This window comes from Marmota flaviventris, chromosome 20 (genome assembly GCF_047511675.1).
Source record: "Marmota flaviventris isolate mMarFla1 chromosome 20, mMarFla1.hap1, whole genome shotgun sequence".
NCBI lineage: Eukaryota > Metazoa > Chordata > Mammalia > Rodentia > Sciuridae > Marmota > Marmota flaviventris.
In genome coordinates, this window is record NC_092517.1 from 18,014,111 (window position 1) to 18,027,706 (window position 13,596).

At 37.5% G+C, this 13,596-nt stretch overlaps 1 protein-coding gene across 1 annotated transcript; it reads left to right on the top strand.

Moving 5' to 3' along the window:
- The first annotated feature begins 696 nt into the window (after positions 1–696).
- On the top strand, positions 697–13,265 carry LOC114089939 (zinc finger protein 420-like). The gene is made up of 4 exons (XM_027931943.2): positions 697–814; positions 2,497–2,646; positions 9,102–9,228; positions 10,701–13,265. Exons 1-4 carry the CDS (start codon positions 812–814, stop codon positions 12,203–12,205), a joined length of 1,785 nt encoding a protein of 594 aa, XP_027787744.3. The 5' UTR covers positions 697–811; the 3' UTR covers positions 12,206–13,265.
- The last annotated feature ends 331 nt before the right edge of the window (positions 13,266–13,596 follow it).

The following is a 13,596-nucleotide window of genomic DNA, read 5'->3' on the forward strand; positions in this document are numbered from 1 at the left end:
CTCCCCTTTCTTTCCTCCCCCTGCCAGCTGTTACCATGGGCCCATTTGTAACTTATCTTAAAAATGTAGACGTTTCTGTGAAGCCCAGCTCAAGGCCAGAGGCCTTGATTGTACATTTCTTCAAAGTACTATACTGGATACCTTTGTGAAAACTAGTAAGGGGGTGTCCAGCACCTGGAGTGCTGGTATCTTCTCAGCCAGTGGCCAAGTAAACAGGGTGACACGAAAATAGGAAGTTTATCTACAATGGACTCTTTGGCTGACAGTCCTAAAATCAGCCATGGTGAAGAGGGCTTTTCTGTAAAGAAAGGGGGTGCCACTTCAAAATGACTTCAATTTCCTAACATCAAAACCCAACAGAACTTAGAATTCTGGTACCCTAACCCTGACCCAATGCCCAGACCTCAAAAGGAAAACAAAAAAATACAAAAGCTGCAGCCTAACCCTGCCATTCTGGCCACCTCCTCGCCTGGAGCTGATATCACCCCCCTGTCACTCAAAAAGAAGGCTCGCTGGGCTCAGGCTGGGGAGGGCGGAGACTGACAGACGCGCTGTCCAATCAGAAGCCCCCGTGCTGAGCGCTGTCCAATCCTGAGCGCTGTGCCATCCTGAGAGATGTCCAATCCTGAGCGCAGCCAGCGAGCAGGGGGCGGGCTTCCGCAATCCGGAAGAGATTTATTTCTCCGCGGTCGCGCTTCCCCTCAGATTCCTGCAGTTGGACTCCGGGCTTCGCTCTGCCCAGGACCCGGGTGGCCCTGCCATTCAGGGGCTGAAGCTCCCCAGGGCAGGCTTGGCTGCTGGGCACCAGGAAATGGTGAGTGTGCGGTGGTCCCTGATGCCTGGACAGGGAGGCTCGGGAGGAGGCCGGGCAGGGAGGCCGTCCCGCGGGACCGGCAGTGGCAGGAGCCCGAGCTGCCCACCCGACTCCGGGCGCTCTCTGAGACCACAGGTCTGAGCCCATTGGGGACAGCGCCCCTCAGTCCCCCGGGCCAGCCGGGTGGGGAGCGTGACAGTGGCGGACACCCCTCGCGGCCTCCCCACCCCCGGGGGCAGCCTCAGCCCCTGCTCAGGTCCTCTGTGGCAGGGGAGCGCGGTGCCCGGCCTCTTCCCGGGCTGAGGTGGAAAGGACTCATGGTGACATGTTGATGGGGTGATCCTAGATGAACCTGGGGGAGCGGCCGTCCGTATAAGGAGGGATTTTATCATTCAGTCTCTTATGTACTGATCTGTGTTTGCATTTTTTTTTTTCAAATTCTGCAGGTGTCCTTTTAAAAATATGCTTATATGTGAAATGTGACATTTATATAACATCCATATAACACTGACACGGTATTTCATAGTATTGGTCAGACTGTATGCAATATGGCAAAAAAAAAAAAAAATGTGGCTGATTGCCAGAAATTGTTATTTCTGGATGGAATTTCCAGGGTGTCCTACTGAACTATATCCTCAGCCCTTTTTAAATTTTTACTTAAAAATTTAAATTTTTAATTTATTTCTTAATTTGATTTTTTAAAATTACTACTGCCTTTTTTTTTTTTTTTTTTTTTTTTAATTTAGGCAGGGTTTCACTCAGTTGCTGGGGTCAGCTTCACAATTGTGATCTCCCTGCATCCTATCTCACAATTTCTTTCTTTTTTTTAACGATGTTTTTTAGGTCATGATTTAATTTTATATATTGTTTTTATTATTTTTTTAAATACATGATAACAGTGGGATGCATTATGATCCTTATTACACATAGAGCACAGTTTTTCATATCTCTGTATATAAAGAATATTCACGTCAACTTATGCCATTATACATGGACTCATTTCTTTCTGCATTACAATTCTTAATACACATAAATACCACAATTTTTCATCTCTCTTTGTATGTAAGGTATGTTGACACCCAATTCAAGTCTTCATACGTGTATTTTGAATAATGATGTTGATCATATCATTGTATAATGATAACCCTCACATTCCACCATGCTTGCTAATCCCCTTCCCCTTCCATTTTCCTCCCACCCCTCTTCCCTATGTAGAATTAATCTAATCCTCCCATGCTCTTCCTCCCTACCCCACTGTGAGTTGTGCTGCTATAAACATTGCTGTGGCTGTGTCCCTGTAGTGTGCTATTTTTAGGTCCTTTGGGTAAATTCCGAGAAGAGGAATAGCTGGGTCACATGGTGGTTCCATTCCCAGATTTCCAAGGAATCTCCATACTGCTTTCCATATTGGCTGCACCAATTTGCAGTCCCACCAGCAATGTATGAGTGTGCCTGTTCCCCACATCCTCACCAACACTTATTGTTGTTTGTCTTCATAATAGCTGCCATTCTGACTGCAGTGAGATGATATCTTAGTTTTTTTTTTTTTTTTTGCATTTCTCTGATTGCTAGAGATGATGAGCATCTTTCCATATGTTTACTGATTGTATATCTTCTGAGAAGTGTCTGTTCAGGTCCTTGGCCCATTTGTTGATTGGATTATTTGTTTTTTCATCTACCAGGGTCTTTTAAGTCCTCTGTCCTGGACCACAGCTGCTTCATTTGATTCCTCACATTATGAAGCTTCCAGCATCTTGGACCAAGCGGTTACCAGTTTCCCAGTGTTGCCATCCTGCAGGCAAACATTTGGTGACTATTCGTCCCATGATTATGTGAGTAAATATAATAAGCTCCCTTCTATACACACATCCATTTTTATGTATTTTATTCTCATTTTCTGAAGAACCCTGAAAAATACAGGCATATTCTTAACAAAATGTCTGGGTCATATGGCATCTCTAGTTTTAATTTTTTGAAAAATAACCCTTATAGTTTTTTAAAATATCTATTCAAATTTATATTTCTGGCAAGGATGTCCACATGTTTCCTTTCCTGCATATCCTCTGCAGTATGTGCTACCTACCAACATTTTGAGAATACCCACAAGCATGTGGTTATAGCTCATTGTGATATAACCTGAAGTCGTAAAAATTCCAGAAGAAAACGAGAATTCTTTACCATTCATGTTGGCAATGGTTTTAAATAGAACATGTTGAGTATGTGCAAGGAAAAACAGAGAGATAGGTGAGACTATATAAAGCTAAAAATGCTTCTATGCAGCAAAGGAATCAATCAATGAAATGTAAAACTAGACTGTGGGTAAAAGAAAATCGTTGCTAGCCACATATCTGGTAAAAGCTCAACATCCAAAATACATGAAACTTACACAACTCACCAAAAAATAAAAAAAAAAAAAACCTTTAATAACCTAATTTAAATATGGTAAAATACTTAGATTCTGCCCTAAAAAGTAAACAAGTGTGTGAAGACTTAAAAAAGCTACTCAAGATTGTTAATTAGGCTAACTAAAATTATAATTTGCTTTAGCTTCTCTGCTTCATTTATCTCAGAGAATTATGTGTGCACACTCTCCGTCCTGCACAGGGCATCCTGAGACATTGTTGAATTCACAAAATGCCAGGTTCTCATTTCCCCACATTTTGCTTGCTCATCATTCCACCTAATTGCCAAGAAAGTCTCGAGCCTGGAAAACAACCAAATATAGATAAATTGCAAGATAATCATCAACTTTGAAAATTACTTCAGGAATCAATAGAATACATTAGTAGACCCAGATGTGAAGAAATATAAAGTAGACCTACAAATTAATATTTCACTTAATTGCAAATATTTTTATGAGAAGCTGAAAAGCTGATCTTGGGAGCACACGCCCCTAGTCCCAGCTACCTGTGAGGCTACAGCAGGAGGAGGATTTGGGCTAAGGAATGTGAGGCCAACCTGGCAAAAACCCAGCTCCAAAAATCCACCCACCAAAAAACCAAACAGTAATCATATTTAAAAAAGACGCTTTCACAGTTCATTTCTACCAAACATGTAATAAGGAATCAGTAACAGTAATTCATGATCACATTTAAAAATAGAAGAAAATTGACTAATTCTTTCTGGGAGGCCAGAATTACCAGATAACACACATAAGAATGGAAATGGCAGACCATCTTCCTATAGACGTTGACCCAGGTATTCAAACCCCTAGCAAACTGAGAATAACAACAAAAAGAAAGATGGGACTTCATGACCAAGAGGGACAATATGTAAGTTTCCAAAAATCATTTTGATAGAGAAAAGCTTTTGGCAGATCCCATACTTATGTCATTTATTGCAAAACCTATGGCCAATGAAGACCAGAGGACAATTCTTTTTCAATCCACTAAAGGGCAGCTATGAACTGTTTTCATATTTAATGGTGAGAACCTAAGTGTTTCAAAGTTTAGTTTTAGAAAAAGGAAAAAGTATGGTTTTCTGACTTCTAAATATTGTTCTGAGAATATTGAACAGCATTTTATACATCAAAAGTCAAATAGCACATGCAGATGATATTCTTATTTCTATAATATTTCTAAGCAATTTCCATGCACTAATGAAACATAAGACCTAAATTAGATCAATAATGTCATGGGTTAGATGGTCAACATTAAGTCATGTAATTTATACACACTAGCAATGGGCAGTGTTAAAATTGAGGCATAAATCCATTCACAAATATAGGAAAAATAATTTAAAATGAAAGTTATAACAAAAGAACTGTTCACTGCAAAGTAAAAATAAAGGGGAAAGTAAAATGCAAAAAAAAAAAAATGGAAACAAAGTGGGAAAACAGCTAATATTCAATGATCAAAAGTTTGATTTTGTTAAAACCACAATATTCCACAGTGGGTCTGCAGGTTCAATATGATGAGGCCAAAATCCAAAAGTCATTTTGTAAAAATTACCCAGCTGACTCTAAAATTATAACAAATGCAAAAGAAATTAAATAACTCAATATTGAAGTAAAAATTGTGTGACTTTTATTGAAAATGTGCATTGCAAAAATACGTTGTGTAGGATATTAAATTTGGTTAAATACCTCTTAAATTGCTGATGACCAGTATTCCTCGTGCATGAAGTGAGGGTCTGTGTTAATGTAGGCAAGAATTAGGCTGGGGTTGACATTTTTCATCACAGGTACTACCTGCTGAGCTTGAGAATGTCGATTGCTTTCATGACAACTTTTTTCTGCCTCCCAGATCTTCTGCACCTTTCCTACCATCGATGTTCTGTCTCTTGTATTTCACCCAAATATATCCCAGTGGGTATCAGGTATTGAAATTCACATATATTCCCGCTCTTCCTGCAGCTGTGCACCGGAACAAAAATGCAATTCATTGTCTTGGTGAGTGGTGGAAAGGATTCGTCCTTGATCCTCACACAGGCTGAAGTGTGTTTGTTATTTTTATTTTTTGATTTAAAACAATGACAGTGGAATGTATCACAATTCTTATTACATGTATACAGCCCAATTTTTCATATCTCTGGTTGTACATAAGGGATGTTGGCACCAATTTGTGTCTTCATACATGTACTTTGAATATCGATGTCATCACATTCCACCATCACTGCTAATCCCCTGCCTCCTCCCCTCCCACCCCTCTAATAGAGGTAGAATTTATTTATTCCTCCCATGTTCCCCTCCCTACCCCACTATATTCATCCTCCTCATGTAAGAGAAACCATTCAGCATTTGTTTTTTGGGATTGACTAACTTCACTTCTCCAATACCATCCATTTACCTGCAATTGCCATGATTTTATTATTGCTAAGTAAAATTCCATGGTGTATATATGCCACATATTTTTTTATCCATTCATCCACTGAAGGGCATCTGGGTTGGCTCCAGTTTGCTATTCTGAATTGTGATGATATAAACATTGACGTGGCTGTGACCCTGTAGTGTGCTGTTTTCAAGTCCTTTGAGAATAGTCCGAGAAGAAGAACAGCTGGGTCAAATGGTGGCTTCATTTCCAGATTTCCAAGGAATCTCTATACTGCTTTCCATATTGCCGGCACCAATTTGAAATCCCACCAGCAGTGTGTGAGTGTACCTTACCGCCCCCATCCTCAGCAACACTTGTTGTTTGTCTTCAAAATAGCTGCCACTCTGACTGGAATGAGATGATATCTTAGAGTGGTTTTGATTTGCATTTCTCTAATTGCAAGAGATGATGAACATTTTTTCCATATATTTGTTGATTGATTCTATGTCCTTTTCTGAGAAGTATCTGTTCAGGTCCTTGACCCATTTCTTGATTGGATTATTTCCTTTTTTGGTGCTTAGCATTTTGAGTTCTTTATATACCCCAGACATTAGTTCTCTATCTGATGTGTGAGGGATAAAAATTTACTCCCAGAATGTAGGCTCTCTGTTTACCTCAGATTGTTTTTTTTTCCTGAGAAGAAAATTTTTAGTTTGAATCCATCCCATTTGTTGATTCTTGGTTTTAATTCTTGTGCTATAGGCATCTTATTAACGAAGTTGGGGCCTAGCCCCATGTGATGAAGATTAGGGCCTACTTTTTCTTCTATTAGATGCAGAGTCTCTGGTTTAAATCCTAGGTCCTTGATCCACTTTGAGTTGAGTTTTGTGCATGGTGAGACATAGGGGTTTAATTTCATTTTTTTTGCAAATGAATTTCCAGTTTTCCCAGCATCATTTGTTGAAGAGGCTATCTTTTCTCCAGTGCACGTTCTTGGCACCTTTGTCTCATATAAGATAATTGTGATTTTGTGGGTTAGTCTCTGGGTCCCCTCTTCTGTATCATTGGTCAATCTACCAGCCTGTTTTGGTGCCAATACCATGCTGTTTTTATTACTATTGCTCTGTAGTATAGTTTACGGTCTGGTATGGTGATACCACCTGCTTCACTCTTCCTGCTTAGAATTGCTTCAGCTATTCTGGATCTCTTATTTTTCCAGATGAATTTTATTATTGCTTTTTCTTTTTCTATGAGAAATGTCATTGGGATTTTGATCAGAATTGCATTAAATCTGTACAGTGCTTTTGGTAGTATGGTCATTTTGATAATATCAATTCTGCCTATGCAAGAGTAAGGTAGATCTTTCCATCTTCTAAGGTCTTCTTTGATTTCTTTCTTTAGGATTCTGTAGGTTTTGTTGTATAGATCTTTCACCTCTTTTGTTAAGTTGGTTCCCAAGTATCTTATTTTTTCTTTTTTTGAAGTTACTATAAATGGGGTAGTTTTTCTCATTTCCTTCTCGAGGCTTTGTCACTGATATACAGAAATGCCTTTATTTAATGGGTGTTGATTTTATATCCTGCTGATTGGTGAATTCATTTTTTAGTTCTAGAAGTTTTCTGGTGGTGCTTTGGGGGTCTTCTAGGTATAGAATCATATTGTTGGCAAATAGTGCTAATTTAAGTTCTTTTCCTGTAGTTACTCCTTTAACTTCTTTTGTCTGTCTAATTGCTCTGGCTAGTGTTTCAAGAACTATGTTGAATAGAAATGGTGAGAGAGAGCATCCCTGTCTTGTTCCAGTTTTTAGAAGGAATGCCTTTAGTTTTTCTCATTTAGAATGATGTTGGCCTGAGGCTTAGTGTACAGAGCCTTTATGATGTTGAGATATGTTCCTGTTATCTCTAGTTTTTCTAGTGTTTTGAACATGAAAGGGTGCTGTATTTTGTCAATTGGTTTTTCTGTGTCTCTTGAGATGATCATATGATTCTTATTTTTGAGTCTATTGATGTAATGAATTAACTTTATTGATTTAAATATGTTGAACCAACCCTGTATCCCTGGGACAAACCCCACTTGATCTTGGTGCACGACCTTTTTAATATGTTTTTAAATTCAATTTGCCAGAATTTTATTCAGAATTTTTGCATTGATTTTCATTAGAGATATTGGCCTGAAGTTTTCTTTATTTCATTTGTCCCTGCCTGGTTTTGGGATCAGGGTGATATTGGCCTCATAGAATGAGTTTGGAAGTGCTGCTTGTTCCTCTATTTCCTGAAATAAATTGAAGAGTATTTGGTATTTTTGTAGTTCTTCTTTAAAGGTCTTGTTGAACTTGGCTGTGTATCCATCTCGTCCTGGACTTTCCTTGGTTGGTAAGCTTCTGATGGCATCTTCTATTTCATCATTTAATATTGGTCTCTTTAAATTGTGTATATTTCCTGATTCAATCTGGGAATATCATAGGAATTAATTCACTGTCTTCTATTTTATTGGGGTATACATTTTTAAGATAATTTCTAATTATCCTCTCTATTTCTGTAGTGTCTGTTGTGATATTGCCTTTTTCATCATGTATGCTGGTAGTTTGAATTTTCCCTCTCCTTCTTTTCATTAGCATAGCTACGGGTCTGTCAGAGATCCAACTTTTTGTCAAGGTTTAATTGTTTCTTTTAATTCAATTTCAGTTCCAATTTTAATTATTTCTTGCCTTCTACTGCTTTTGCTGTTGATTTGTTCTTCTAGGGCTTTGAGATGAAGTATGAGATCAATGATTGACTTTCTCTTCTTTAAAGGAATGAATTCCATGCAATGAACTTTCCTCTTAGTACTGCTTCCATAGTGTCCAAGAGATATTGATATGTTGTGTCTGTGTTCTTGTTTTCCTCTAAGAATTTTTTAATCTCCTCCTTGAAGTCTTCTGTGACCCATTGTTCATTCTATTGTACCAAATTGATTCACTCGTTGAACTGCTTATAGAACTTGAGATATTTCAAGTTTGTCCTTTCACGAGGTGGAAGTGTCACGTTACATGTCTCCAAACATTAATATTTTATGAATATTTTACACATTGGGAATGTGTCATGGATGATACTTGAAACTAATTGTATCGGGGAGCTCAATCTATCTCATGGACACAAAGCAGAGAGAATAGCAACCAGACTGTCTTCAAAAGCTTTTTTACCACTCTTTTTGTCTCCCTTGGGCACAATCACCTTATGAGAATATCTCTGACAAGTCTGATTTGCATCTGGAATGTCTGCCAAATTTCACATTCAGTGATGGCAGAAGAGTTAGGAGTTGGGCTTTTATTAGGTGCTTGGATTATGGTATATATCCTTCACTTCACTCTGATATGGAGTATATATACTGTTTTTGGACTTATGTATTTTCCTCTGAATTAGATAATGGAAAGTATCTTATGACATAATTAAAGTCACTCTCCTACATGACAGTCCGTTCTACTAACTCTTAATTCAAAACAAAAACTGAATAATGGTTTGGTGTGTGTGCTATTGATCTAACAATTTTTATTTCAGGAGCCATTGACATTCAGGGATGTGGCTATTGATTTCTCTGAGGAGGAATGGGAATGCCTGGATCCTGCTCAGCAGAATTTATATAGAGAAGTGATGTTGGAGACCTACAGCAACCTGGTCTTTGTGGGTGAGCATAACTTTCCCTCAAAATTCCTATTTATCATTATTTAATTTTCTTCCCTTGAAGTAGATCTTTTGGGAACTTCACCATAAGAATGAGTTTCAGATTTTTGCATTCAATAAAAAAGATGGGGTAGTTCTTGGTGCTGACAAGAAAATGTTAATGATGTTTCTTTTCGTCCTTAATGTTTTCCTTCGTTGGCATAATATACATCCTTTACTTGACATATGGTTGACTTAGAGGAATGCAGTGATGTCAAATCCTGTGGCCCACATATAGCAGAGGACATAGTTGAGGTAGAGGAGGAAGCCTAAATTCAAAAAGGTTGATTGAGACATTATCCAGCAGAAAGGATTTTTGAGAAGCTTTGATTTCTTTCTCTTGTCATCATAGAAGAACCTGTCCTGTGTTTTGTGCTTTAAAATTATCTAGTCTCCTGCTTTTCCTCCAGTAATGTCTCCGTACACTGAAATTAACAACAAAACTCTCCCTTTGCCTTGTGAGTGTCAATATTATCTGACAGCTCTTCCATCATTTTAAAAAATATTTTTAGTTGTTAATGAATTTCCCATTTATCCATATGTGGTGCTGAGGATCGAACCCAGGGCCTCACACATGCTAGGCAAGCCCTCCACCACTAGTCTACAATTCCAGCCCCTCTTCATTATTTACAGGAAATTTCTGCACATTTCTGGAGACCTCTAGGTCCACCCATTGTAATATATTGCTATCATAAGTCAGTTTCTCTAATCTTATTTGTACATTTTTTTTCACTAAAATTTCCTTATCAGTGTTCTTTCTGATATGTGTAATGGATTTTCTGTGAAATTATTTGCCATGGAATGAATGTCAGATGGACAAAGACTGCTCTTTTGAGAGATGGTGTAAGTTGTAGTTGAATAAGAGGATTTGTAAAACAATACATCTGTGGATATTTACAATTTGGTTGGTTGATTTTTTCTTTGTGTACAGTCGGTTCCATGTTATTACTGGGTTTCCTCATATCAGTTAATTCCTTCACAAATTAAGATATGCATGACTCTTGTTTGTATTGCCAATAATGTTATATGTGCTTTTGCTTGGATAAATATTAAGCCTATTTTGTCTATGACTTTTGTATTTTATCTTGATTGGCCTTTTATTCTGCCCATGTATGTAGAAATTGAAATTTTCTATATGTAAATGTAATGGGGTTTACCAAAATGAAAAATGTGGATACAAGAGAATGTATGGAGAAAGAGAGCACTATAAGTTTAGAAGATGTTGAGCAAACCAATATAATCTTTAAACATGCAGATACTATGACAATGATAAACCCTACAAATTTAAAAGAAAGGAGAAAAACATTTAGTGAAAGGTACAACTTGTTAAGAATCAGGGGATTTATACTGAAGAAAAGGCCTGTAAATGTAAAAAGTCTAGCAAAGCCTTAAAAGATTATTCAACTCTTACTCAACACCCAAAAATTTTTTCTGCAGAGAAGACCTACCAATATGAAGAATGCAACACACTCAAGAATTTTACTCAACATCACAGTGTTCATACAGGAGATATGCCATGCAAAGAATGTGAAAAAACTTCTAATAAAAGCTCCAGTCTTATTTGTCACCAGTGGACACACATTGAAGAGATGCCCCACATATGTAAACAAGTTTGCGAAGCTTTTAATCAAAAACCAAGCCTAAAAAATCACCAGAGAATTTATACTGGAGAGAAGCCCTACAAATGTAAAGTGTGTGGCAAAAATTTTAATACAAAGTCACATCTTGATCGCCACAACAGGATTCATACTGGAGAGAAGCCCTACAAATGTAATGTGTGTGGCAAGAGTTTTAATATAGACTCAAATCTTGATCGCCACAACAGGATTCATACTGGAGAGAAGCCCTACAAATGTAATGTGTGTTGCAAGAGTTTTAGTCAAAAATCATCACTTACTCATCACCAGCGAATCCACACTGGAGAGAAGCCCTACAAATGTAAAGAGTGTGGCAAAGCCTTTAATCGCATCTCACAGCGTAATTATCACAAAAGGATTCATACTGGAGAGAAGCCCTACAAATGTAGAGAATGTAGCAAAGCTTTTAATAGCATCTCACAGCGTAATTATCACAAAAGGATTCATACTGGAGAGAAGCCCTACAAATGTAAAGTGTGTGGCAAAAGATCTAACACAAACTCACAGCTCAATTGCCACCACAGGATTCATACTGGAGAGAAGCCGTACAAATGTAAAGTGTGTGACAAGAGTTTTCATCAAAAACCATCACTTACTCAGCACCAGCGAATCCACACTGGAGAGAAGCCCTACAACTGTAAAGTGTGTGGCAAGAGTTTTAATAAAAAATATTCACTTACTCAGCACCAGCGAATCCACACTGGAGAGAAGCCCTACAACTGTAAAGAATGTGGCAAAGCTTTTAATAGCATCTCACAACTTAACTGTCATAAAAGGATTCATACTGGAGAGAAGCCCTACAAATGTAGAGAATGTGGCAAAGCTTTTAATCGCATCTCACATCTTAGTTGCCACAAGAAGATTCATACTGGAGAGAAGCCCTACAAATGTAAAGTATGTGGCAAGAGTTTCATTAAAAAATCATCACTTACTCAGCACCAGGGAGTCCACACTGGAGAGAAGCCCTACAACTGTAAAGAATGTGGCAAGAGTTTTCGTCACAAAGCATCACTTACTGACCACCAGAGAATCCACACTGGAGAGAAGCCCTACACCTGCAAAGAATGTGGCAAAGCTTTTAGGCAAAGATCGTCACTTACTCAACACCAGAGAATCCACACTGGAGAAAAGCCCTACAAATGCAAAGAATGTGGCAAAGCTTTTAATACTGTCTCTCAGCATAGTCGCCACAAGAGGATTCATACTGGAGAGAAGCCCTACCAATGTAGAGAATGTGGCAAAGCTTTTAATCAAAAATCAATACTTACTCAACACCAGAGAACCCATACTAGAGAGAAGTCCTAAAAATGTGAAGAGTGGCAAACCTTTTCAAATTGAAGATCATATCTTACTAAACATTATAGATTTTATACTGGAGAGAAGCTTTACAAGTGAAAACATTGCATCGGTGTTTTAAGGATGAATCAACCCTTATTTCACAGTAGTTCAACACTATTTCACACCAGAGATATGATAGCACAGAAATTATACAAGTGTAAAATAGGTGTCAGAGTCTCCAACAGTTGTTCACACCCTACTCAGCACCTCAGAATTCATACGAGTGAGAGGACATGTGGAAAAATTTTTGCAAAGCTTTTGGCCATTGATCAAACATTTTTGAAACACTGGAGGATTTACAGCATATAGAAACCCAAAGAATGTGTATTCAAATTTCACACATTTTTAAATTTCTGACCTCATACCTGTAGCAAATGTGGAGTAGCATTTGTTCAAAGTATGTACATTAGATAACAACAAAATATTAAAAAAACAATTTGACAAGTATAAAAATTTGTAAGTTTCTTATCTATAGCCCATCCCTTGAAGTATTTGGGACCTAGGAGGGAAAAAATCATTTAAATGTAGAAAATGGGTTATTGCTTTTGACATTTGCTGAAAATTTTCTTAACATCTTTAGCTGATATTGTAGAAATAAAGAAATACAAATATAGAATAGTGCATCCCTAAAAGGATATAATTGTACTATAAATCAACAGTTACTACATATTCTCATTTTTCTCAACTGGAGAAAACATAATTCTCATAGTTTGATTATTACAGAAGTCTCTTAAGGTTTATATGAAATTTTAAATTTTTGGTTTTTATGTTTGTACTTAAACTTAGGGACACTTAATCAGTAAACTGCATCCTCAGATGTTTTTTTCATTTTTACTTAGAGATACAGTCTGCTAACTTGTTTAGGGCTTCACCAAGTTATGGAGCCTGGCTTTTAACTTGCAAAGCTTCTCACGTCCCTAGGGTCACAGGCATGGACCACCATGCCCATTTTACAGAGCATTTTTAATTATATTTGCATTATGGATGCAATTTGTTACTAAATAAAGTATGAATTTCTTAATGTTAACCTTGACATGCATTTAATGATGTTATTAGGTCACACATCTCCCACTATTCACTTTGGTAATGCATCAAATATAGCAAAACATTCTATTGGGTAAATAATGCTATAACGTCTCCATTAATTATTTCATATATTTAATCAAGTTTTATTTGGGGAATATTATTTATGTGAATTATATATTCTTTTGTTTGTAATTATGCCAAAAATAAGTTACAGGAAGGACCTAGGAATACTAAAATGATGCCCAGATATCCCTAGTTTGAATTACAACTTTAACATTTCACCTTATAGAGTTGCAGTACTCCCTAAGGGATCTACAACTCTGGAGAGTTGC